General features: G+C 40.1%; 1 protein-coding gene across 2 annotated transcripts; it reads right to left on the reverse strand.

Moving 5' to 3' along the window:
* Window positions 1-2: 2 nt before the first annotated feature.
* Window positions 3-27,439, reverse strand: hpn (hepsin). Of its 2 annotated transcripts, none has more exons than XM_034207678.1 (13): window positions 27,152-27,439; window positions 25,958-26,103; window positions 8,157-8,264; window positions 7,966-8,007; window positions 7,286-7,415; window positions 7,040-7,159; window positions 6,818-6,858; window positions 5,662-5,827; window positions 5,382-5,572; window positions 3,014-3,109; window positions 2,547-2,689; window positions 2,216-2,380; window positions 3-1,710 (listed from the first exon to the last, which is right to left on the reverse strand). In XM_034207678.1, the coding sequence occupies exons 2-13, from the start codon at window positions 25,992-25,994 to the stop codon at window positions 1,666-1,668; spliced, it is 1,284 nt and encodes a 427-aa protein (XP_034063569.1). In that variant the 5' UTR covers window positions 25,995-26,103; window positions 27,152-27,439; the 3' UTR covers window positions 3-1,665. The 2 variants fall into 2 exon arrangements, with proteins under 2 accessions (XP_034063569.1, XP_034063568.1); XM_034207677.1 differs by having other exon boundaries at window positions 2,541-2,689.
* Window positions 27,440-27,478: the final 39 nt, after the last annotated feature.

Consider the following 27,478-nt stretch of genomic DNA (forward strand, 5'->3'; position numbering starts at 1 on the left):
GCTATGGGCAAATTGTTTTATTTTTATTTCAATACAATACACAATGCTACAATTTACATTTAACAATATCAATTTTCTCTTTCACACATGAAAATTGCCATAAATGTACATGCATCACTTCATCGATCAAATGTAACACTTCTGGGAAGTAATTTGGACTTTATGGATTCAGATTCAATAGTAGAATTCCACATAAGAATTTAGACTTTTTTCTAAATACAGTTGTGCATTTTTCAGTGTGCTATCATATTGTGCTTACATTTCCCTTAAAGTGTGTCGTCTCAAACATCCACATTTCACAGTGTAGTCAAATCTAAAATCCAGTGCTTTTGTCCTTTTGTGTGTCTCAATGTAATACAATAAAACACTCTTATTTTAAAGTGTAAGGTCAACGTAATGTAAAAGCAATATAAAGATTTAAAGCACCCTGCCACTTTAATCTCAACCATACAAGTGTGCATCTGACATAGTGACACAATCTATATTGTATATCATATTGCTGAAATATTGGTGGTTTATTTGAAGTATTACTGTAGTAGCAGAGGGGGCGTTTTAGTATATAATACTATTGGTCATGATTGAGTATACACACTCCTGCCAGTTGGCTTTGAGATATGTCAATCAAATGCAACATGTCTCAAATAAACATCTACATAAACAAACCTTACTAATATTTACAAGACATTAACAACATACTGTTTTCAATAGAAGCATCAACTCCATGTGGGGATTTTATGAAGACAGATCTTGAATTAATAATAATTTTGTATACAAAACTCAGTATACTGCATATAAAAAGACATAACATGTATTACACTAGAGTTTAATTATAAAAAAAGATGTGAAAAGTTGTACGTGTGCTGTGATTTTACCAAATAGAACACACAAGTTCATGGTTTTCTTAGATATCTCATTGTGTGTGTGTGTGTGTGTGTGTGTGTGTGTGTGTGTGTGTGTGTGTGTGTGTGTGTGTTGCCTGCTTCTTAGAGTTGCACAATGTAAAAGTACTAAAAGAGTTGAGTTTGCTCAAGATCTTAACTGATCATTGTTACAAATCAAATGTGCAGTAAATCCAGCACTGAAGAAAGTGACCCACATGGGACAGAGTAACACCTAGACATAACGAATTTAAACTCATCATTAATGAACCCTTGTTATTACATCTATAATTTTTAAATGTGAATTTACAAGGCTGAATTCAATGTATTGATTTTTTACAAAAATTGCATCTTATATTGTGATAAAGCGATCTTTTTTTTTAATCAGTTTTTTTTACTTTAAAGGTCACCTATTATGCAAAATTCACTTTTTCATGTATTTTATAGATACAAATGTGTCCCCTCTGTGTTAAGAGATTTGGAGAGTTTCAGGAAAAAAGATTCTCTCTGTTTTTGTCCAGATCCATTGATATAAAAACTGTCTGAACACCTTTAAAAAAGTAAGTTAATCTACTTCCATAAGTCTTTGTTTTTTAAAGAGCCCTGTCTGTCTGTTTATTAGGAGTCTTGGTGGGAATTTATGTTGTGTTTAGGTTCAGGAAGAGGTTGAATCCACAATATGAAAAACGTTTTAGTTAAGAAGGGGAATGAACAACCATGATATGTGGAGAACGTCACAGCTCTCCATTCAAGAGCAGAAAAAGGTGAAAACATAAGAGCAAGAATCTCAAGTTCGGGCCATTTTGTGAAGCCCCGGCGTGTTGTTATAGTTCTGAAGGAGAGAGATAAGAGCTGATGTTAAAACACATTCATAATGTCACAAGAAGACAGTAAAGAACCTGAAGCACACATGTATCCTAAATGTTGTAACTCTGACCATAACTGTTTGTGTTTTTGCTGGTTGCAACATTTTGGTTCCTTATTGGAAATTCTATATTTTGTGTGTGAGAGGAAATGATGGACGCAGTGAGAGGCAAATGAAAGAGAGGAACTTAAGCGATTTATTTTTCAAATCTGATTGAAATAGTCATTTCTCCTGTGTTTATAACTTGTTGTAACAGTTAGTTTGGCCTCAAGAGGTTGAAGTGATCCCCAGCCCCGTGTTCTCATTAGAACTCAAAACATGACATTTAATTTCTCAATGCACTGTAAACATGAGGTACATACTGTATATTGTGTGAAGCCATACGTTGTTGGTTTATAGATGAGCTGAATGCCAGTGACTGACTGTTCTGTTACTGTAATTATTATCTCAGTTAAAGAATCCCTTTTCTTACCCTCATGGCCGTAGACATCCAGGGCAGAAATCTGGACACTCGGGTGTAGACGCCCGGTTTCTTGGCCAAGGCGCAGCCGATCCCCCAGCTCACCACCCCCATCAGACGATACCTCCTGCTCTTAGAGAAGCAGTCTTCTGCAACAAGAGGGCCACCGCTGTCTCCCTGAAGACACAGACCATTACAGCAGTTCACACACAATACAACAACCCATTTTAGGCAAGCATTTAAAGAAATTGAAGTGAATAGTAATGCAATAAAATGTATTAAAAGTATATGTATTGGATTCAAACAGGCATGAATGTTGCGGGCAGATTAAACGCACTCTGACCTGGCAGGCGTCAGTGCCTCCTTTCTCATAACCAGCACAGAACATACTGGTGGTGATCTGGTTGTCATAGTAATCAGGACCGTTACACACAGCGTCACTGATGATGGGGACGTTCGCTTCCTGCAGAATATCTGCTTGAATACCTGCGGTTGCGAAAAATTAAAAACATTTTAAAAAACATACTGTCAATTACTGTTAAGGCCTTTAAAGTATTGCAATATTAATGACTTTGTATATGTAATTATATAAATTGAAGTATACAGTTTAAACTAGCTCTCTACTTTTACTTAAGTAACATTTTAAATGATGTACTTGTAAGTGTAGCAGAGTACCTTTACACTGTATCATGGCTACTTTTAATGAAGTTAAATAACTAATTCCACCATTGAAAATAGATTATGTTGATAAAAGGAATGCAAACACATACAGTTAATACCATAGAGATGTAATTCAGAGGATGGACTCACCATAGTAATCTATATTTCCCCAGCCTGTTACTGTTCCCATCTGTCCGTCTACCAGTCTTTGACCATAGGCTGGCAGGCAAATAGGCTGCACATATTCTACACACAAACAAATGATATAAGAAATATATTAATACTGCACACAATGATTCAAACACTGCAACATGTGTCAGGACAGGGACACCAATGGCCAAGAACCACCACACAAACTGAAACTCTAGATTTGTTAGGATTATACTATTTGTCCGGTTATTTCCTGTCATTTTCTCTCTCCCATTACAATATCATGTCTTTGCTTTCATTATCATATGTTGGCGTAAGTGAAGTTCTCATTGGATCATGCCATCTAGGCTGAAGTAAATAGTTTATAATCCAAAGCAACAGGCTTTTAAACATGTAAACCACATGTTTTCTATTTTTTAGCACTGAAACAGTTCAATGCATTGAGCAGCTACTGTATCCTTGACTTATTTTCACTCCAGTGGAACTTTTGCTTTGGTTGTAATTATGAAAGCAAACACTAGATGTCAGACGAGGCACACTGAAACATTTTGCTTTTAGAGTTTATCATTGTAGTTTCTACCTCTGCATAGTGTGTTATACACAGGGGTGCACATCACTTTTTTAGTGAGTTACTCAGATGAGTACCAGGAGACAGTGTTTGGTACTCACCCCACATGAAGCGTGGTGTTAATAAGTGCAGTCTTCCTCACTGTCCTCCTCAGTGTCTCCTTCACTCTCCTCTATTTACACTTCTTGCATGCTAGATGATGAAGATGATGAAGATGCACCTCCCTGCCTCCAATTTGCTTTCTCCCAAACTTGTTGCCAACACTGTGAAGTCCTTGTATTTCCTGAGGCCAAGTTGAAGGATCAAATACTAAGAAATTATCACATGACTTGAAGTCACATCTGATTTCAGAGGTGGGAAGTAACAAAGTACACTTATTCAAGTACTGTACTTAAGTACAATTTAAGATACTTGTAGTTTACTTGAGTATTTCTATTTTATGCTACTTTGTACTTCTACTCCACTGCAGTTCAGAGGTAAATCATGTACTTTTCCTCCACTACATTTATTTAATATCTTTAGTTACTTTACAAAATGTGGATGAATGATGTGAAATATAATCAAGTCTTAAATCAGACTTTAGTTCCACCTGGAGTAAATTCACAAGCTACCCTGCAGTATACAAAGTCATTCAAGCTAATTTTATAACACTTTAATGATCAATAATTATAAAACATATCATATACATTATTATGAAATGGACCAATCTGCAAAATGACTACTTTTACAGTCGCTACTTTAACTATATTTTGATGATAATACTTTTCTAATTTTACTTGAGTAACACTTCTTCCACATCTGTCTGATTTCAAACTCTCCCATTAACACCCTGAGTAAGTTTGCAGCTGTGTGTTTTACTCCACTTTGTTGTAAATAAAACTGCAGCAGCTTGACCACAGAGCATGAACGTTGTGATCAGCTGATTTTGCGCAGTTCTCCAGTGTGTGCGCGTGCAGCCAGTTGACGTGCAGCCAGTTGACGTATGTTTGGTACAATTATGTTGTTCATACCGACGTTAACAACAGCCCCGTCTGTGCACATGGCGACCAACTCTGTCGTCCAGTGATCTAAGCCTCTTTCTCCTGTAAAGCTTCACAGGTCCGTCGGTTATGTCCTGCGGCACGGCCAGCACCCAGTTCAATCAGTCATAGAAAGTCCGAAGATTTTTGCAGGGAGCTAAACGGCAAAGTGGCTGCTTAATGTCTTCTTTTTTTTTGGACATGTCTAATAATTTACTCCACTGAGTGTTGACAAGAAACACGTGTAGACGAAATATGTGTTTTGTTTTGTTCAGATTGTTGCCGCGCATGCGTACCAGTTATGTGCACCCCTAGTTATACAAACAAACACATTACAGACATATGAATGTGTGTAAATATTGAATTAAAGGAGTCATGGGATTAGAAATAGAGACGCATCTTGTTCAGGGCTAATATAATAGATGTTGTCAATATATTAAAAGTCACCTATTATATCAAATCCACTTTGTCATGTCTTTTATACATCACCATGTGTCCCCTCTGTATAAAGAGATTCTGAAAGCTTCAGGAAACATATTTGCTCTCTTTTTGTCCTGATCCGTTTATATAAAAACCTGTCTGAAAATGGGCTGATCAGATGTTGCCCACTTAATGATGTCATAACGATTTTTTTGGCTTGTGTAACCATTAGCCAATCACCAACCAAGGTAACAACTTTGACCTTCTTCTTCATATCTGATCATAGCTCAAATTCAATCAAATACTCAAGTGTGTCAATGAGTGATTTGATGAATATGAGTGGTTTTCTTGTGTGACCTACCGTTGAAAGTGAGGGGCTGTGTGAGGGCAAGAACAGCGATGTCCCTGCTGTTGTCGTCGATGCTAGCATCCACAAAGGGCAGGTAGCTGCTGTGGTAAACGATGGTGTTCACCTCCGCCACGTTAGCGTTAACTGGTTTGCTGTAGATCGAGCCCAGCAGCACACGCCAGCGATTAACGGTGCGATATCGCCTGGGATGGAATACAAATAAATATTAATTAAATATTTGTGCTTAAAGATCAAATGTGATTACTGCATGAGTCCAGGCTTGTGTACTCACTCTCTGAAGCAGTGAGCTGCAGAGACGATCCAGCGGTTGGAGATGATGGCGCCTCCACACTGATGGACTCCATCGTACTCCAGTCTGACCTGCCAAGGCCAGCCGCCCTGCCTGGCATCCACACCTCCAACTATACGGTCCGCTGCGAAACTACGCCTGCCACAGTCTGCAGAGGACAGAGAAGAGAGGGTTTACTGTGGTCTAAACTGTAGATGAAGAATCAAATATATAAAAAAAGAGGAAAAATATAGTATGCTAGAATGAGAGTAGGTGAACAAAATATCAGAGCAATGATCCTGACAAAAGCTGAGAGACTGAAACAGACAGATAATAAGAAGAATGAACCGCATGGAGTATCGAGTGAAGCATGGATGATGCATTTTTGTAGTCCGATTCCTCAACAAAAAGCAATAGGATTTTCCTATATGATTTTGGAATATTGCTGAAATAAGCTCTGTGGCAAACAAACCTTTATGACACTTACATGCTCTGTTCAGCAGGACAATCTCCACATATTAACATTTCTTTTATGATTTTCGGAGCATAAATGCAATCACCAGATGCACCACAACATGTATATCTCTTAACCACATATCTTATTTTAGGCAACTAACCACTAACACATTCAAAGACATTTATTTAAAGGTGGGGTAGGTAATTTTGGAGAAACCAGCTCGAGTGCGCTAGAATTTGAAAATACACAGCCGGAAGAAATCTGCCACTTCCTTACAGAGCCCCTCCTCCAACACACACGAATGTGCACATGACCAATGAGGGCACGAGATAAGTTTGTGCACAGATGGAAGGCTGACAGGCAGGTAGGCCATCCAATCATTTTAGCGCTAAAATGATTGGTCGTGCTTTTTACAGTAGGCTACTACGGCTTCCACAGATGACATTTTTTTATGGATTTTTTGTCAAAGCACTTAAGATATTCATTGCTATCGGGATGTTAAGAGCATTCCATGGAATATAACGAAAAGTGTATCTCGAGCCGGTTTCTCAAACTTACCTACCCCACCTTTAAGGAAACTGGAAGTGGTAAAATGCTACCACTTTTCTATATTTTAGGACTCATTCACTCTATAGGAGTATGACAATGTGACAATGTGGTGAAAGATGAGCGGGTGAGTGCAGATCTAAGCTCTGAACTTACCTTGACACAGAAGTGTGAGAACCTCCCTGCTTTCACAGTCACTGAAACAAAGACAGACACAGTGAGTAAGAGCCAGACAGAAAAAAGGGAACTGAAAAATCAGTCAGCTTCCCCTATGTCAACCAAGTAGTGGAGTGAGAGAGAAGGAAGCAGGAGCAACAGAGAGGGGAGTGTGGTAGAAGGTGAGACAGGTGCAGGGTCAAATAGACAGGTGTCTGTTACCATGGGAACAATGAATCTTCGATTTTCTTGCCGTAGCTGAGCTCTTGCTCTCGGACACAGAAGAACTCCCCGCCGTCTCCGCTGGCCTCCGGCACCGATGTGACCGAGTAATTCACCATACTGAGACAAACACACACACACACACACACAACACACACACACACACACACACACACACACATCAGTCATGTTTACATTATACCGCATTAAAACACTATTTGTGATAACATTGTAAAGATATCTCACCTGACAAAGCCCACTTCTTCACAGCTGATGCTAGCTAGCAGCTCATTAGCTGAGGAGGAACACACCTGTCGCCACCTCTTGTGGGCGGGGTCAAAGACTCTGAGACGTTGGTCAAGAGAAGTCACCTGGACTGTAGGGAACAAGACAGGGTTATTAAAAAACAAGCTTTAAACAATAGCGCACACTCCTGCTAACCCAACATATATTTATTATTTATTTTCTTCCTGTGATGATCATTTCTGCAATTGTTATAACCCCCAAGATGCCCCTTTAATTCAACATTTGCCATTTCAAAGAACATAAACATCACCTTTCTTACTCGTTTGTCCATTTAACCTCAGTGTTGAACCTGTTGTTACTGGCAGTGAAGCTACTTCAGTTTCATCTACTGTAAAACCTCTTTTATAAACACATTTATAATACACATGCAGCTAAGCTTGAATCTGCATCAACATTCATAAACGTATGAAATCATCAAATATATTTGTGTCTTCACTCAAGCAACAACATTGTTACCTTGTCCAGGCGTAAATATGTTATTTGTTTCTTAATATTACATCCCTGCATTAGAAAAAATGACTACAGGTGAAATGTGGTCTTTATCATAGCTGTACCTATAATAAAGTATAAGAATAATAATAAAAAATCCATGAATTTAAAACAATCTCCCACCTACTCACCATCATACAGCCCGGAGTCTTCCTCCATTGTACAATACGAAACTACAGAACGGTGATAAAAAACAGCAGCCATTTTTTAAGTCAACGTGATTGAAAGTAAGAAGAAGACAAAATAATGTTCCTGAGACTTTTGATTGTAAGAACTTTAAATGAAAGAGTAACAGATGATTGGCATCAGCATGCAGTCTGACCTACGGCCCAGACGGCGGCTCCGACTGCTCCCAAGGTCATCAGGGTCATACACGCCCCAATGACACGGCAGGGCGTCAACACACAGGTCAGAGAGAGTCCCCTGTTCGCTGCAAACACACACACAACACATACATGAGTGTACATACACTCATTTGACAGTATGAACACAGAGACACAAACATGAATGCAGACATGCCATAGCACTTAGACAGCAGCAGTGACAGTTAGCTGAAGACTTTGGGAATTAAATAAAAATAATAAAAATAACAGTGACCTAATTTGATAGATACAGATTTGTTGGACAATCTAATACATTGCATGAGTTGTTTGTATTTCATTTGGAATACTTTTTGGGCCAACAAACATCAGGATTTCAGCTCACTGTTCCAATGTAACAGTACTGCACATTTCCTGGGCCAGACTGAAAAATACAAACAGCAGATTAGATCAATAGTCTAAAGTCTAGCATTTCTCCACTGACTGAGAACAAACTTGTAACTAGGATATGGTGGCATGTCAGTTCAGCGTGCGCGTACAGTGTGTGTGTGTGCGCCTGCGTGTGTGGGGGTTGTTCTGTCCCGCTCTACCCCTGTTATCCCCCTCGCTGCTGCTCTGTAGGAAGTTTTTCAACTTGACCCAAAGATTTTTTAATGCAGACAAATAATCAAAGGAAGAGCAAACACGTGTTATTTTTTAACATTAATAAACGATTTCCGTTGGACTAGCTGCAGGGTCATGGGACGGTGCATGCTGACTCACTGTTATGACTTACTTGGACACTTATGATGGTACACCGCCATAACTAATCTCATTATAGCTCCACCTGTTCTAAACCAGCTGATGGAGTAGACGGTCCACTAAATATCATTCTTCTGTCTTTCTTTTCCTTTTTTCCTCCTCCTTTCCTGACTTTAACTAATGTGCAGGAAAGGAGAAAAGATTGAGAAAATGGTATTGAACATCCTGTCAGTCTGCCAAGCACATCCCTTATACAGACGTTACTCCCTCTCGTTGCGGATGAAAAAATACAGCGGAAGCTTGACGGCGCAAGGCGAAACGACGCCTGAGGCCTGTACTACGAAGCCGGATTTTCGCTTAGCAGGCTAACTTCAGGGAAAACTCTGGGTTTCCGGTCCTACAACGTATCTTTTGAGCGGGCTAGATCTCCCTATCTGCTAGAACCAGTAGAGATTCATAAATTAAACCAGAGACACAGTAAAAAGATGACACAAACAGTTAGATAAAAACAGACCGATAAAATGGCGCTAGACATTAGTTGAAAAAGGGGGTGTATGCTAAAAACTGAAGAGGATAGGATTGTTTAAATAAAAAGTAATATTTAGCTATTTTCAGTTGTATCCTTCTTATATTTTGTGAAAGAATACGTGCCTTTACACCAGATACAGTATGAAGATGATTTATGATGTGAAAGGAGGGAGTTAGACATTTTCCATAACTAGCTAATTGCTGCTATTTTACGAAGTGACATTAAAGGTTTAAGCTAGAAGTTATGCACAATGGAAAACTTCATATTTGTGATGAATATATATTGTTCCTACTATTTGTATTTTCTACTTTTTATATGAGTTATGTACAATGCAATGTTCAGATGAAGAACTCATTGATTTCAGTATTATAAGGAGGGATTGTAAGAAATTAAAATCAATGTTGATATGGCGTAATTTATGAAAAAAACGGAAGTTTACATTAACTATTAACTTAACACTTTTATTCTGAAAATTCTTCATTTCCGGTTAGCATTAGCATGTGTTTAACGTTTTGAAACCGTGAATTGAAGGTGAAATGACATGTGATGTTGTACCCTAAACACACTGGGATTAACACTCATTTAGTGACGCTGAAATAACGTTTATTAGGGAATGTTTAAATAACCACAGACATCAGAATTATGTAATTTAGCAACAGAAAAAGGCAGGAATTACATTGGACCCGCCCCCGTCGACGCCGGCCAATAAGAGAAGACTACAGTGGACTACCCGTGAGCCACAGGAATCGATCGGCCTCTTTTTCCTGACCTCGGCTGACCGAACGCATGGGGAGAGCGCCTCCAGCTTGCAATTTCATTGTACATCACCGCATTATTTGTGTAATTAAATGCTGTTAACTTTTATAAGCTTCCCTTGACTCTTTTCAGTCTGTCCTGCTCTCAGGGTTCAAGAATTACTAACAGCGGCTAACCTGCTCCGGAGCAGGTTAGGTTGCAGGCTAAGAGATCAACTCAGTGAAAACACTGTCTGCTGACCAATCAGAGCTCAGTGTGCGGAGTTTAAAGCGATCAAGTCATATTACAGGAGAAAGGAAATAAAGTTTAAACTGCTGTTGCAGGAAAGACGGCCGGCAAAAATCAGACTGTGAACATTAATAGAATATCACCTCCCATCAGAGCAATCTGACTATTATAAAATTAGCGTTAAGAAAGCTTAATTAAATATCTGCCACAACATAAGTAACCGGAACAAAGTAACATTACGTAGCCTACAGTCCGCAGCACTGTGAGTGCAGACGTCGATGTGTCCCATTATCATTCATATCACATCATAATGTATCATATATTTCCTTATCTGAGTCAGCTTCTTAAGCCGTATCTGGCCGTGCAACACTTACAGTGTCACATACTGTATGCATTACATTGCATTTAGCTGACGCTTTTATCCAAAGCGACTTACAATAAGTGCATTCGACCAACAAGATACAAACTTGAAGAAAACAGAATCATATAAGTACATCAGGTTTCATAGAGCTAAAACATTTCAAGTGCTACTCAACTGGCTTGAGATTAGCCAGTTGTGCTTTGTTAATGTTACGTGCCAGGCAGGCTGTACTTGTGTGGTTTTCCTTCCCTCCTGTGTTTCTCTCTTCTCCCTGTCTTCTGCACAGCTAATCAGCAGCTGATCGGTATCTGCCTGTGCACCTGAGTCTGATGGCTGATTGGATCCTCTCACCCTCAGCTGGCCTATCAGCAGCCAGGGCCGACCATAAAGGAGGCACCCAGGAAGTCTTCTTGCTCTCTCACTCTGGGCCTGTTGCTGATGAAGGAGCCTGCAGTGTTTAGCAACTCATTCTCTTTGTATTATCTGACCTTTTTGAAAGTGTGTGTGTTGAGAGGTGTGAGGGTTTTTTTGTTTGAGTTTTGGTTTCGAAGGGTAGATGTAGAGATAGGCCTGGTTTTGTTATGTACGGTGGCCCTGAAGTGCAAGACAACACAGCATTTCAGAAAACACAACAGCATTTCAGAAAACACCACAGCATTTCAGAAAACACCACAGCATTTCACATTGGACGGAAAGGGTATTCCTTTAGGGAGAACACTTCTTGTTTGTGATTGGACAGAGCCAGCAAGAGAAGCACTGCTGTGATTGGTTGTTTTTGCTGCCAGTCAAGAAATGAAGCTTCGTGATTGGTCAACACCCGACAGCAAATTATGTCCCAACACATCAGCCGTTAGCACACACTCAGAGCTCACAGCTCCTCATATCTGTTCAGAAACTGGACAAAAGTTAAACATGTACAAACCACAGACTGTCTGTGTCATGGCGAATACAGTCGCTGCTTTATTTATGTCTGTATGACGTTGTGAGTGTGGACGGAGCAGCTTCAGGTTAGTTTAGCCTGATGGATCCGATTCCATTCAGAAAACACGCATTTTAAAAGCTTTTCACCTGCCGTCTTATCTGCAGACTTGTCAAAGCGTTAATTCATGGTTTTTACTAACCGTTATCAGTATGTAGTTATTTCGGCATCACTTTGAAACGTGTATTACAATTAAATCACGGTCAAATATGTTCATTTTGTTGTAGTTGGTATCTCCCATAGGATTTACTTGGAGATACGCCCGCCCCCTCTCAGCGCCTCTTGTTTGAATGACAGGAGCAAACACAGCTGACAGCCGCGGTGAAACTCGAGCGATTAGAGCGATGCGAATATTGGGTGGTCTACCATAGTATTTATATGGAGATAAGCCCCTTAAAAACCATGAATTAATAAAGCATTAATTCTGTGTTTACTCCTGTCATTCAAACAAGACGCTGGAGAGGGGGCGGGGCGTATCTCCATGTAAATCCTATCGGAATCGGATCGATCAGGCTAAACTAACCTGTAGCAGCTCCGTCCACACTCACAACGTCATACAGACATAAATAAAGCAGCGACTGTATTCACCATGACATAGACAGTCTGTGTTTTGTAAATGCTGTGGTGTTTTCTGAAATGCTGTTGCGTTTTGTGAAATGCTGTTGTGTTTTGTGAAATGCTGTGGCGTTTTGTGTAATGCTGTGGTGTCTTGCACTTCAGGGCCACCGTAGTTATGCTTGTTTATTTTGTTTGGCACAATCCTTTGACTCCTCCTCCTCACCAACAGAGTGTTTCAATTATATGTCCGTTCGGTTCGGGGTTTACACAAAATAAACCTTTTGTCAACTGTTACGCTGACTCCCTCTTTTTTATTGGTTGTATGTTATTGTCTCCAGGTCCCCTAGGCCTTAGTGGGGACGTAACAAATGGGGGATCGTCCGGGATCTCTATTTTTCTGAGCTAAAAACAACCAATAATTGAGAAGTCATTGTAGGTGTTGTACATTGGCTGTGAAAAATGGGTTTTGATTTACAGGACTTTATTGAAAGTCCAAGTGTTAATAAGTTGTATTCCTGTCGCAAAGATGACATGTTATGTATTGCAGCTCACTTTAAAATTTCAGTAGACAAATATAAAGTAAAAAAAGAGATGAGAGAGAAAATCCTGCAAAAACTAGAAGAGTTTAAGATTCTTGTAATCCCAAGCATGTCAACTCAGCCTAGGGCTGAAGTGTCTATTGAAGATGATAGGGAAAGTGTATTAGCTACACCTAGAGTTGACAAGTTTAGTCCTGAAGCTCCTCCTGCAATGCTTCCTAGGTTTGAGGCTTTCTCTCCGGGTAGCTTTGGTGCAAGTAGTAATGCCAAACTAAAAGTTCGTCTTGCCCATCTTCAGCTGGAGGTCCAGGAGAAGGAAATGGTGCATAGAGCGGACTATGAACACAGGCTGCAGATTCGCAAGTTAGAGATAGAAGCTGAGAAAGAAATCACGTTAAAGCGGCTTGAAGTTGATGCCCTGAGAATCTCTTCAGAGCAGACATTTGAGAGGTCAATACCTTCGCATACAGTCTCTTATACAAAAAGTTTTGATGTTAGTAAAAATATTGCTTTGGTGCCAACTTTTAGAGAGTCAGAGGTTGACTCATATTGTTGTGCTTTTGAGAGAATTGGTACCGCACTAGTCTGGCCTAAAGACATGTGGCCAATCCTACTTCAGTGCAAATTAGTAGGTAAGGCTCAGGAAGTGGTATCTTCACTTTCTTTGGAAGAAAGCTTGCAGTACAAAGTGCTTAAAGAGTCGATCTTGCGTGCTTATGAGCTTGTGCCGGAGGCCTACAGACAAAAGTTCAGACACCATAAAAAGTCTGCTACGCAGACATTTGTTGAGTTTGCGCGAGAGAAGGACATTCTCTTTGATAAATGGTGTGCGGCTAATGAAGTGAAGGATCATTTTGAGAGTCTTCGTCAGTTACTTCTCTTGGAAGATTTTAAGAATTCTTTGCCTGAAAGGATGGTGATATTCTTAAATGAACAGGTCACTTCACTGGCAAAGGCAACTGTTTTAGCGGATGAATTTATGCTCATTCACAAGACTGTGTTTTCTTCACCCTTGCGCCCAGATAAAGCTTCAATATCACAAACCGGAAGACCTGATCTTGGCCCAACAGCCTTTGAAAGGTCTAGAGGAACACCATGACCTCCACAGGGGGCCCGTGAGTGTAACTACTGCCATAAAACAGGACACCTTATTTCAGGGTGTAATTTCTTAAAGCGGAAGCAACCATTTTCGCAACGCTTTCAAACGCCAAAAGGCATGGGACTCATTAAAGGAGTTTCCCTTTCAGACATAGAAATGTCCCAGGAAGATGATGTACCTGATCCCTGTTTCAAACCCTTTATTTCAAAGGGCTTTGTTTCTTTAACAGGGGATCCTAAAGACCAGCTGCCAGTACAGGTACTTAGGGACACAGGAGGTTCTCAGTCTATTATTAGAGAAGGCATCTTACCTTTAACCTCCAGATCATCATGTGGATCAAGTGCTGCTGTTCAAGGGGTAGGCATGACACTAGTTGCAGCTCCTTTGCACAATGTTTATATTCACTCATCTCTTGTCAAAGGATTCTTTAAAGTAGCTGTCCTCCCTGCCTTGCCCATCAAAGGTGTTGATGTCATCCTCAGTAATGACTTGGCTGGGGACAAAGTTAAGCCAGTACCTGAGGTCATTGATTCTCCTGATCTAAGTTTAGACGCAGAGAAATCAGCTGAAGTACCTCCCGAAATATTTCCTGCTTGTGTGGTTACAAGGGCCCAGTCAAAGAAATACGGAGAGGACTTGTCTGATTCTTTTCTTGCTACAGGGCAGTTTCTTGAAGACATTACTGTGTCGGACCGACTTCCAGAGGAGGCCCGGTCTGCTGGTGCTGGATCACCCAGTAACAGCTCAGAGCTTGTACAACTGCCTGCCACTCGGGAAGAATTCATGGCAGCCCAGTTAAATGATGAAACAATTTCTAAATGTCTCTCTTCTGTTATCAGTCAGGAAGAGGCCAAGTCAAAGAAGATGGCTTACATTATGGAAGATGGCCTATTAATGCGTCGCTGGATTAGTGATGCCTGTGAGGAGTCGGACTCCTTTGCAATTTATCAGGTTGTCATGCCAACAGCCTATCGTTCTCAGGTGATGTCCTTGGCTCATGATCATCCATGGTCAGGTCACATGGGGGTAACAAACGTATGAAAGAGTTTTAAAACACTTCTTTTGGCCAGGACTTAAGTCTGATGTAGTTCTTTATTGTCGAACATGTCATGTGTGCCAAGTTGTTGGTAAACCGAATCAGGTGATTCACCCTGCTCCTCTCATTCCTATTCCAGTAATGGGAGAGCCATTTGAAAGGATGATTGTGGATTGTGTGGGACCCTTGCCTAAAACCGGAAACCAGTTTCTCTTAACTGTCATTTGTGCTTCCACTAGGTTCCCAGAAGCCATCCCACTACGGAAAATCACTGCCCCGGTCATCACCAAGGCACTTCTGAAGTTTTTCTCCATGTTTGGTCTACCGAAGGTAGTTCAAACAGACCAAGGTACCAACTTCATGTCTAAAGTGTTTGCCCGGGTACTTGACACCTTAGGTATCAAGCATGTGACATCCAGCCCATATTATCCTGAAAGTCAGGGGGTATTAGAGGTTTCACCATGCAGACTATGAAATGCATGTTAAGAAAACATTGCCACGAGTCTCATAAAGATTGGGATGACAGTGTTCCTTTAGTGTTATTTGCTGCCCATGAAGCTGTTCAGGAGTCTCTAGGTTTTAGTCCTGCTGAGCTAGTGTTTGGACATGAGGTCAGAGGTCCTTTAAGAGTTCTTAAAGAGCATTTGATCATACCAACGAAAAAAGTTTGCAGTATCCCGGAGTATGTCGCCAAACTTAAGGATCGTCTACATCGTGCTATGTAAATAGAAAATGTTCATCGTCAGGTCCAAACATACTGTTTGGATTTATATGTGTGGGGGTGTTACGTGCCAGGCAGGCTGTACTTGTGTGGTTTTCCTTTCCTCCTGTGTTTCTCTCTTCTCCCTGTCTTCTGCACAGCTAATCAGCAGCTGATCGGTATCTGCCTGTGCACCTGAGTCTGATGGCTGATTGGATCCTCTCACCCTCAGCTGGCCTATCAGCAGCCAGGGCCGACCATAAAGGAGGCACCCAGGAAGTCTTCTCGCTCTCTCACTCTGGGCCTGTTGCTGATGAAGGAGCCTGCAGTGTTTAGCAACTCATTCTCTTTGTATTGTCTGACCTTTTTGAAAGTGTGTGTGTGTTGAGAGGTGGAGGAGTTAGGTAAGTCTGGGGTACCCTGTACATTTCTCACCACGTAGCTAACTAATGTTTAGACACACTAGGTTAGAGGATTGTTGCCACCCCTTTATATTGTTTTGTCAAATTCTTTGTAGTTTAGTTAGTGAGGGTTTTTTTGTTTGAGTTTTGGTTTCGAAGGGTAGATGTAGAGATAGGCCTGGTTTTGTTATGCTTGTTCCTTTTGTTTGGCACAATCCTTTGACTCCTCCTCCTCACCAACAGAGTGTTTCAATTATATGTCCGTTCGGTTCGGGGTTTACACAAAATAAACCTTTTGTCAACTGTTACGCTGACTCCCTCATTTTTATTGGTTGTATGTTATTGTCTCCAGGTCCCCTAGGCCTTAGTGGGGACCTAACAGTTAGCAATTCTTTGTTAGTAGTTCTATCGCACGAAGTGGAGTCGAAAGAGATGAGTTTTCAGTCTGCGCCGGAAGATGTGCAAGCTATCTGCTGTCCTGATTTCAATGGGGAGCTCATTCCACCATTTTGGAGCCAGGATAGCAAACCGACGTGTTTTTGATGGGATCTTGGGTCCCCCTCGCAGTGCGGGTGCAGCGAGCTGTTTGGCCGATGCAGAGCGGAGTGCACATGCTGGGGTGTACAGTTTAGCCATGTCCTGGATGTAGGAAGGGTCAGATCCATTCGCAGCATGGTACACAAGTACCATTGTCTTGAAGTGGATTCTAGCAGTTACTGGAAGGGAGCGGAGGAGCGGCGTGGTGTGGGAACATTTTGGAAGGTTGAAGACCAGACGAGCAGCTGCATTCTGGATGAGCTGCAGAGGTCGGATGGCACATGCAGGTAGACCAGCCAGGAGTTGCAGTAGTCTAGGCGTGAGATGACGAGAGCCTGGGCCAGAACCTGCGTCGCTTTCTGTGTCAGCTGGGGACGTATCTTCCTGATGTTGTAAAGAGTATCTGCAACAGCGGGTTGTAGCAGCGATGTTTGCAGTGAAGGACAGTTTGATATCTAGGGTCACACCCAGATTCCTTGCAGTCTGAGTCGGGGAAACAACAGAGGTGCCGATGTTGATTGTTAGGTCAAGAGTGGGACAATCTTTTCCCGGAAGGAAAAGCAGTTCAGTCTTGTCAAGGTTGAGCTTGAGGTGGTGAGCAGATATCCACTGAGAGATGTCAGCTAGACAAGCAGAGATGCGTGCGACGACCTGGGTCTCTGAGCGGGGAAAGGACAGAATTAATTGGGTGTCGTCAGCATAGCAGTGGTATGAAAAACCATGCAGGCTAATGACTGATCCGAGCGAGCAACGGCGTTGCTGGAGTCCATGCAGGGTGGTACGTTTTTGCTAACGCTCTGTTCTTTGCGTGAAAGCGTTGCGTCCCTCTATTGTAAAGATCACTTCTAACAAACAAGCCTATTTTACCAGACCAGACGTCACCGTTTTTCGGGGACAGTCCCGTTTTCCGGGGACAGTCCCCGTTTGTATTGGCCTGTCCCCGGTTGAAACTGTCCCCGGAAATGTCCCCGTTTTTAATATACGTTAAAAACACATAGCAAGGTGAAATAAAACGTTTCATGTCAGGAAACACTGGGTAAACAGACTGCGGTCACGCCAGCCCCCACTTCGGAAAACAGTCAAGCCAGCCCGCACATTGAATTGTGGTGCGCGAATATCCTATGCATTACGGTAGAGGTCTGTAAAAACTGCCTTCAAAATAAAAGCGTTTACTTGGTCAATAACAAATATACCTAAAAAAACACACCAAACATATTCATATATACTGGATCTTAAATTAAGAAATATGTACTATATAATGTGATCAATAATAATGAAAAACAAACTACGTATAACTACCACATTATAACTGAGTGAATGTAAAATATAAGGATACAGTTATGAAGACATATCTGACATTTCCCCTCGGTGACTAATTTCAATTGATGACACCATCTCACAACACTCCTAAAATAACATTACTTTCTGAAGCACAATTTAAAATGTATGCTGTTTAAAATCTCAAATTAGATCTATTGTCCATCTATATTTGTATTATTATTTAATGGAAACCGTCCATAATCAAAGAGTCACTCGAAGTCAATCAAATACTTATTTCACTTCAGGGTGATAGCAGGAGACCCCATCTAGTCAATCTGAGAAAATCAGGACAATCTGATGTAGAATTTCAAAATAAAATACTTTTGAAATCTCATATGGGCTATCGTCCTTCTGTTTTTATACAAGAATAAATAAAAATGTCAAATCAAAGACTTATTTCCCTCCAGGGTGATAGCAGGACACCCCATCTAGTCACTCAGAGAGAATCTGGACAATCTGATGTAGAGTTTCAAAATAAAAGACCTTTAAAGTCTCATATGAGCTATCATCCCTCTGTTTTTAGATAAGAATAAAACAAAAACGATCCAGTATCAAAGATTTATTTCACTTCAGGGTGATGGCAGGACACCCCATCTAATCACTCGGGAAGAATCTGGACAATCTGATGTACAGTTTCAAAATAAAAGACCTGAAGTTATATGAGCTATCGTCCTTCTGTTTGTATCCAACAGTTCAAATGTTCGAATTACATTGAACCAGAATTGTCCCCCTTTTTCTTTACCAGTGAAGATAATTGGATATGTTAATGATATATTGACCGCAAAACTCAATGTCTCCGGTTTTAATTTAGAAAATCTGGTCACCTTATTTTATGGAGCCCCGAAGAGCTACTGTTAGCACAGATAGCATTAGCTAGAGCTATTGTTTGCCAACACCATATGTACCATTGTTTACGTCCAGTTTTCTAGAGTTAAGTAAGAAATAGGCATGGCAAAACGACTGGAATTGTGACTTTTTTTAAACTTTAGATCATCGTCAGTAAGTAAAATAAGCAATACCACTGTGTGGAAATGCTCTGATACAAGTAAAGTAACGTACCAAAAGTAAAAGTAGTAAGAATCACTATTAATGTTGTGTGCGACATCCTTATATATTTGTATATTCTTCATTGTTAAGTATTGTGCAGCAGACACATGGACCTGCAGTGCTTTCCACTTATTTTGGACTGTGCTTTGTTTTTGATTTTTGCACTTTAAACTGGTCTCATATTTATTCATACTTATATTCATTTGTAATTATCCATTTACTTCATGACTGTATATTTGTACAGACTCATACATATACATTTATTTATATTCATTATCAACAGGCTGGACATTGTAAACCTCTAGGGCCAGAACTGTCTTTAATTCATCCTTACTGTTGATCTGTTTATACTTATATATGTTATTCTTATATCCTTATGTGACCTGTAGGCCTACCTGTCCTGTGTTTTTCATTCTTATTGCTGTTGCTGCTATAACACCTGAATTTCCCTATGGTGATTAAGAAAGGCTTATCTTATCTTATTGTCTTCCAGGCAAGAGGAAACGAGGAGAGGAGCACCTCACAGTGCTGAGGGAGATGCACAGCACGAACGTCACCTTTTACACTTGCATTTATGTATATAGTTTTGCTCTGTTTTACACTTTTGTATTATGTTTATAGTTTGCTTTGTTATTTGCACTTGTTTGATGATTAAACTGTTTTTGTTTGTAACAAGTATTTTTATCGTGATTTCCTCTGTGTTAATACTAGTAGATCTAAACAAACAAAACGGACCACAAAACAACTTTCTTAATTTATTAAAATGATTTTCTTTTCAGGATCTGTTATTTTCTCAAATGTTCTTATTATGGGGCAGTACTTATAGGTGCTTGAAATTCAAATATTTACTAAATGGTCAATTCTGATAACATTACTTTTTTTAATCATTTGACAAAACAGATGTATATGTGAAAGAATACAAAATATGTATTTATGTTCAATACAATTTACAATCAGTACAATGAATGTGTTGCTATTCAATTAGCGCATCAGACTCTCTTGTATGTCCCTGCTCTCCTCCTCTGCACCTTGTGCCACTGCTACCCCAGGCTCTGCTGCTGCATCCCATTCATCACCCATAGGCCTCTCCATGACATTTGTTGCACAGATAGGTGTAGGTTTCCTCAGACGTCCTGAAGTTCTGCACCCACTGAGTGTGTGTGAAAGATGAAATAATCCCACCCCACCGCTCGGTTGAACTACCCCAGTTACTAACTGTAATGGAAACGCAGCTTAAATTGAGCCTGGCCTACCAGGGCCAAACCATACCGTACTAAACCGTGCTAAGTCCTGCAGTGGAAAAGCGCCATTAGAGAAGTGCTGATTCTGGGTCCTTAGCTTTAAAAAAAAAAAAAAAAAAAGAGGGGGGTGGCTTATGCCTGCTCAAATTTCTACAGAGATACTCAGCTAAACGCTGCCGTGATTAAACGCCATATGTTCAAAACCACATCAAGGATTATTTCTGGAACAGTATGGAGATCAAATTATTTTCTCTTGTGGGTTTACTACAAGGTGAGTCCCTTTTAATATCTTGTTTTTTTTTACAAATACTCTCTCCAGTGCAGGTTAGCTCTGAGTGTTAGCGCTGCTTGCTAATTGCGCATTGTTTCTGATAGCGACGTTTCTGATAGGGCCGTGGGTGTAAAACCAGCCCACATTTCCGATATTACGTCATATCGGCAGCAAATCTGTATCAGCTCCGTTGTACCCCCGTTTTTAGAGATGTTGGTACGGAGGAAAAGAGAGAGGGTTTTGTTTTCTGACACTTTGTGAGTTCCCTGACACCCCGGGGACACATATTTATGTATAACAGACATAAAAGAGTGCTTTTGCATCAGGGCCGAATTCACCTTAAACATTGGGGGGGGGAACATCCCCCCCCCCAATATTCAGATACGCTCAAATTGTCCCCCCCCCCCCAATATATAGCCTAGCTGATATAAAAAAATTCAAATAAAATTGCTATTCTATGACTTTTTTATTTTGGCTATTTGTATACTTGAAAATCTTTATTTTCTTCACCAAAAAGATATATTCTTTTTATATGTAAATTGGATCCGCCTTTGTTTGTTTATGCGTACCTTTATTTTGTACCCGGGGGGTGTATTTCGCTCCAAGCAGGTCAGTCATGTTTTAATTGGCCCTCCATCAGTTCTGGTATCTTTTTCTAGTTAGCCCAAACTATATTATTTTATTTCGTAATGGTAATGTTAATGAACCTTCCGGTTTAGCTTCTTTGTGTAAATAACTTGTAGTTCTGATGTTAAAACCAAACTTTTCAGGAATAGTAGCTAGGGGAGTGATTTGTCAAATATGCATAAAAGAAAAGGTAAATCTGTTTACGGTTCTGTTTCATATGGATGTTGAGAGATGTATCCATAGATTTAGTCCCTAATATTGCATTAATATATTAATATGCATTTAACTTCAACATTTAAAAAAAAATCTTCCCGTGGGAGCATGCCCCCGGACCCCCCTAGAGGAGGTTAGGTCCACCACCTGCCAACACCCCCCGTCAAATTGTCCCACCCACATTGAGAATGCTTCCTACGCCCATGCCTGAGACACAGTTTTGTGAATATTGTTGTTTTTTGCCCCCACGGGCGGGGGCATGGGGTTTAACAGGTTTTAAAGGTCCCATGTCATGGCCATTTCTACTGATCATATTTCCATTGTTGAGGTATACTAAAATAGATTTAAATTGTACAATTTTCCAAAATCTCATTGGTTTCTCATACAGCATCTCTGAATAGTATGTGTATTCACTCTCTGTCCTAAACGGCTTGTTGGAGCTCCTGCCCCCCCTATTTTCCTTTAGAATGGCAGGAAATTAGTATTCAAATTTGTATTTAATTTTTGGTCTCCCCCAATGTTGACTCCATGGTTACGGCCTTGTTTTGCATGATAGGACACCTTTAATATGGAGTATAGAAAACCCAGATGTTTGTCTGTTTTTAACTTTAGCTGAAAGAAATACGGGTGTCCATACTGAGAGTGCATTAATATTAGCTATGTAGATGTGTCTTTCGATGCTTGTTATGAAAAAAACAAGCTGGGAAAGATCACTGTCATGGAAGTTTATTTTCCATGAATTACACTGGAGAGTCAGGGCTGTGATGGTAATCCTTTCCATCAATGTGCCAGGAAACAACTAGAGATACTCTAGTCTAGAATATGAGTGTTGCCAATCAAAGAAAACATTCTACATGCCCAGTTTCCTTCCTGCCACTGTCTCCCTCCAACATTGCCCCTACTCTCTCATTTCACTAACATTTTCATTTTTCTGTGAAAACAATTGAAGACAAGGAAGACATAAAAACACATTTTAGACATTCAAAGTATTCACCAAGGTTAATGGTTCACATCCAGTTGTTTCTCCACAGTTAACAACTCAAAGTCAGTTTATTTAGCTTATATGTAGACTTTTTAATCTCTACGTTGTTTTCAGGATACATGTTAGCTGTGTCGACCTACTCATCCAGTGACCTCAACATCCTTCTCAGCTATCTCCTCACGTCTGCTCCCTCCCTCAGTACAGTACAGTACGACCTCTCCCTGGCCAACTCCATCTGCTCCACCTCCACCTCTGTACCTGTCCTCTTTTCCCCCTCTCTTCAGGCTTCCCCAACAAACATCCAGGCAGGTGTTGTAGTTCCTTGCATTGTATAATTACAATAAACAATGGGGACCCGCAAGTCACAGAGGGACGAGGAAAAATGAGGCAGAAAAAGTGAGAAACAGAAAGTGAACATCTCATGAATGGACGTTTTATAAGAAGCACATTCCAGGCTCCTGGTCATTCTCTCAGGTTGTGTCCTCCAGGAAATACCCCAACATTTCCTCCACACATCTTAACTCCAGCACATACACACTTGCACCGAAGCTGCCCACCCCCCTTATTCCCAAACTTCTTTCTTCTTCTTTCTTCCCTGATGCCTTCCCGCCAACACAGTGCCCTTTCCCAATCAAATTGCAGAACAGAACAAGCACTCTTTTGTGTCCACTTCTACCTGAGACCACCCCCTTCCTGAGACCACCCCTTTCCTGTGTGTCTGAATGCTATTAGTCAGGGTTTTTCTAGAAATCACTGCGATATTATGTTCAGTAATTATCTTGTATAATAACAAAAAATAGTAATACTGTAGAATTGCAATATGTTGAAAAGTGGAAACAAAGTTCTTGTTAAAATGTATTACATATTTGCATATGCTACAATGAGAACTGACCCAAAGTGGGTGTAAGATGTATTCTACCTATTCCACTAAATATTAAGGGGCCCTGCTTTGGGGGATTTATTGTTTTTGTGCTTGTAAATGGTCGGCAAAGGCTAAAATTCCAAAGTTCCCTCCAGAATGAGTTTCTCTCCCACACACTCCATGCCTGAAACGCCTCCATCGGACTTATTTGTTTACTTCAGTAACATAGTGACATCATTATATAACACTCTTGCTTCTATTGGCTAATGCTCCACCCCATTATGCATGATAGGCTAAGGGGCGTGACAACTCTTAACAGTTGACCAATCACAACAGAGCCGGCCAGCTAACCAATCAGAGTGGACTGGGCTCTGGTTTCAGCCAGAAGATGAAAAGAGCTGCTGCAGCACAGGCAGTATGAGAACAATAAAGAGCTTTTTGTACATTACAATTTGCATAATAGGGCCCCTTTAATTAAGTTCAACACTCACGTATATATTTTTCAACACGTTTAATTAGTAGCAATTTCACTTCTAGATCAAGTGTTTATCTACAATCAAAAGATAGGACTGGCTTTTTTGTTGCCATGATTTGTTGCGGTAAATAAGGCTGACATAGGGGAAAGGAAATAATGAATCATCACTTACTGTTTGTGATCCACACAAGCATTCTGCACTTACATTTTATTTTACATACATGAGTCACATGACCAGCCAGAAGCAGCAGCATGCTTTACTGTATCATGACTCATTTACTGGGATGTTGACAGGGATGCATTACGCCCTCCCACTGTAGCCTCACAGTGGTGGGTGAAGAGAAGCAGCTGTGTAACAGATGGGCTTACACACCCTTAACAAAAAAAGGGAAAGAAAAACCAAAAAAGCATATTTTGTATAAAACAAAACAAAAGGTTGTCTTCTAAATGAGCCGAGTTGTATCTGAGATAAAAGCTTATTTTCCTATAAAAAATCTATATCGCCTGTCTTGCTTTTGTTAATAATAAGGTGTTAAAGTAAGAATGAACTTAAACCTTGAAAATAGTGGTGTGATTAAAAAGTCCTCAAGCTCCAGGCTCTGTTTTTTTTAGCATTTTCTCTATTATACTTTGTGCTCTTGGAGGCAATGACATTAGGGCTTTAGGAAACAGATTAAAGCCAGGAAGATCACATTTGTTATGTATCTGGTCCATCAAAAACAGGGCTGAGCGTAAATTCAACATACATTGACTCCAAATAAAACACCATATATTTATATAAAGGGGTACAATGGTTTTCAAAATGAATGAGTGAGTGAATGAAGAGTGGGAAAAGCAGAAATAACAACAGCACAGAAGCAAAAGAAAACCTCTCACACACATGTGAAGATACAGCAGACTACTGACTCATAGCTGTAGTGGTTGTTATGGTAGAAAAGTACAAATAAACACAATCATACTCAGTGCACTAAATATTAGTCAGATAAGGGGTATACCCTGCTCTGTGAGCACGTGCTTATGCTTAATGGTGTTTCCTGTACTTGTTCACACATGTAGCATGTTATGTTTAAGGTAAACACACAGCTGAAAATAGATGAAATAGATGTCCCACCTAGGCGTGCTTCCCACACACACAAGATAAACCACACCACATGTGCCACTCCTCGGCTAGACGGTGTTTCTCTTGTAATTACACGCACCATAGACACAGCCGAATTCATGTCATCTGAGTGGACTCCCTTCAGAAACTACAAAACCAAACGCTAAGCGGACCACGTTCAGATGTAGAAAGTAAGTCACAGCACAACAAGGACAAGAGGACCAAGAGTTGAACGGCAGAAAATGTGGAGATAAAGACAGTTTTCTACTAAAGACTTCACTTCATCTAAGGCTACAGGAATCATTCGACTGGCACTCAAGCCCTACAATGTAAGGTAGGGTCACTGGGTTATGGGGTAAAAATGTATGAAGGGTTCATCTATTGTCTCTTTAAAGTGGCCGACATATATTTGTGTTTCACAGTTCACACAGACACGAGTGCCTTCTGGCAACAGTCAAATACAGCATGTAATCTTATCTCCACTTCCATAACAGCATCATATCATAAGTCATAAAGTCATTAGGAGTCGTAAAGCTGACTAACTCTGCATTTCAGCTTAGTTATGCCACGTAAAAGGACAGATGTGAATTCCCTGGTTTCCTTTTACATGTGTGTTTCACAGATGGTGGTGAGTGTGTTTGCAGGGATAAGGTAGGGGAGTTTCATATTGACAGTGATGTGGGCATAGTGAGGTGTTTTATGTGTCTGCAAGGAGGGTGAATTGTTACTGCTGTAGATATAATGTGCTGCAATTTAGTGTAATTGTGTATAAAGTGCAGGGGTGATTACTGGCCCCAGTTATCAACACAAGTATCGCATTTCTTCCTGGAAATCTTTTGAAAAAAAACAAAAATCATATCAAATCTGAAAACTAAATATATCGTGAAATCAGAGAGACAGCCAGCCAACTTGGAAAAAACTATTAATGGTTAACTGTCAAGTAGACTGTTGTCTGGTCCCAAATACAGAAAAAAGGCAACATGACCAGCGCAGCATTTCAATCTGTGATGTGTGTGTGTGTGTGTGTGTGTGTGTGTGTGTGTGTGTGTGTGTGTGTGTGTGTGTGTGTGTGTGTGTGTGTGTGTGTGTGTGTGTGTGTGTGTGTGTGTGTGTGTGTGTGTGTGTGTGTGTGTGTGTGTGTGACTGAGTAGGAAGGAGTGGAGAATAAGGGCAAGAACAACAGTAGTGGTATGTGCACTCACCCATCTTCCCCTCCGACAGACCTTTCTCAGCATACATCTGTATACAGTAGGAAGCAAAAGGGAATAGCTTCCTTCCTTTTTCCTTCTTTCCTTCTCTCCGTGTCTCCTCAGAACAGGTGGTCCAAGGCCTTGTCAGTCACTTTTCCCTGTTAATATAATATTGAAGGTCTTAAGTGACAAACAAAGACCATATTGAAGCAAACACTTAGGATTAACTCTGAAAGCATACAGGTACAGTATATTACGTGGGAGGAACCAACTAGTTTTGCCACGAATTAGAAAAAAAAAACATTAAAACACTTTAATATAATAATCCTAGGCCTACTTCAATTTTGATCGATATGCTCTAAAGTACAGACTGGTTACATAACAGTATGCAGTCCATAAAAGTCCATATATTTTTTACACTAACTGAGTTTTTCTTCTACTATTTGCATCTTCATCCAACATCATTATTTTTGCCAATACATACTCCACGACTGTTGTCTTTATCAACAGAAGGTTAAACTAGTTACAGTGTTCTAACACGAGGACACAATTCATATGAGACAACTGGGAGCAAATGATAACAAAGGCATTATTCCTAAAGTTAAAGTGTATGTGTAATGTTGACATAATTAAAATTATACCAAAAAAAAGCTACTTAATGTTGTGTTTCATTTCAAATAACTATATACTACTAGCTGTTAGAGTTGGGCTATAGCCATTGGTGTAGAGTAACCAAGTACATTTACGCAAGTACTGTACTTAATAACTATTTTTGAGAGACTTCTACTATTTCAATTTAATATATAAACTAAGACTTTTTTTACACCTGGAGTAAATGTACAAGCTATCCTGCAGTATACAAACTAATTTAAACTAGCTGCACCTTTACCAGCTTTGATAACACTTGAATGCATCAATAATTATAATCAAAACATATAATGTATTATTCTGAAATGGGCCAAACTGCAGAATGAGTACTTTTGGTACTTTAAATATATTTTAATGCTAATTATTTTATTTGAGTAACATTTTGAATGTAGGACCTTTGTAACAGAGTATTCCTACACTCTGGTATTTGTACTTTTACTCAAGTACAAGTTCTGAGTACTTCTCCCACCTCTGACTATAGCCTTTAGCAATGTTAACTGTTAGCATTAAGTGTTAGTTAGACCACAGGGCTGAAACACATTCCAGAAAGAGACTCACCTGACTTTTTTTTACAGCAGGTGAAACAAATGCCTTCGTTAATGACAAATATAATGTTATTTTTTCTTTAAAGTCTTTATTGAAGAATAAAATAGCAACAAAAAAACTTCTGCCTCGAAAAACAGACGACGAGGCCGTTTAAACTCCGCCACAGATAAATCCAGTTTGAAGTAAATCCGTGTTGCTGTCTCCACAGGTTACTGACCCCAGAGGAAGAAGAAGGGGGAAAGGATTTCAGCGAGTCTTAATATCAACCGAAACCACCGACACCGGCGTCTAATAGAAAAGAGAAAAACATTTGGAAGCCTGTTCTATCTGAGACGAAGT

The sequence above is a fragment of the Gymnodraco acuticeps genome, unplaced genomic scaffold, assembly GCF_902827175.1.
Source record: "Gymnodraco acuticeps unplaced genomic scaffold, fGymAcu1.1, whole genome shotgun sequence".
In the NCBI taxonomy this organism is placed as follows: domain Eukaryota; kingdom Metazoa; phylum Chordata; class Actinopteri; order Perciformes; family Bathydraconidae; genus Gymnodraco; species Gymnodraco acuticeps.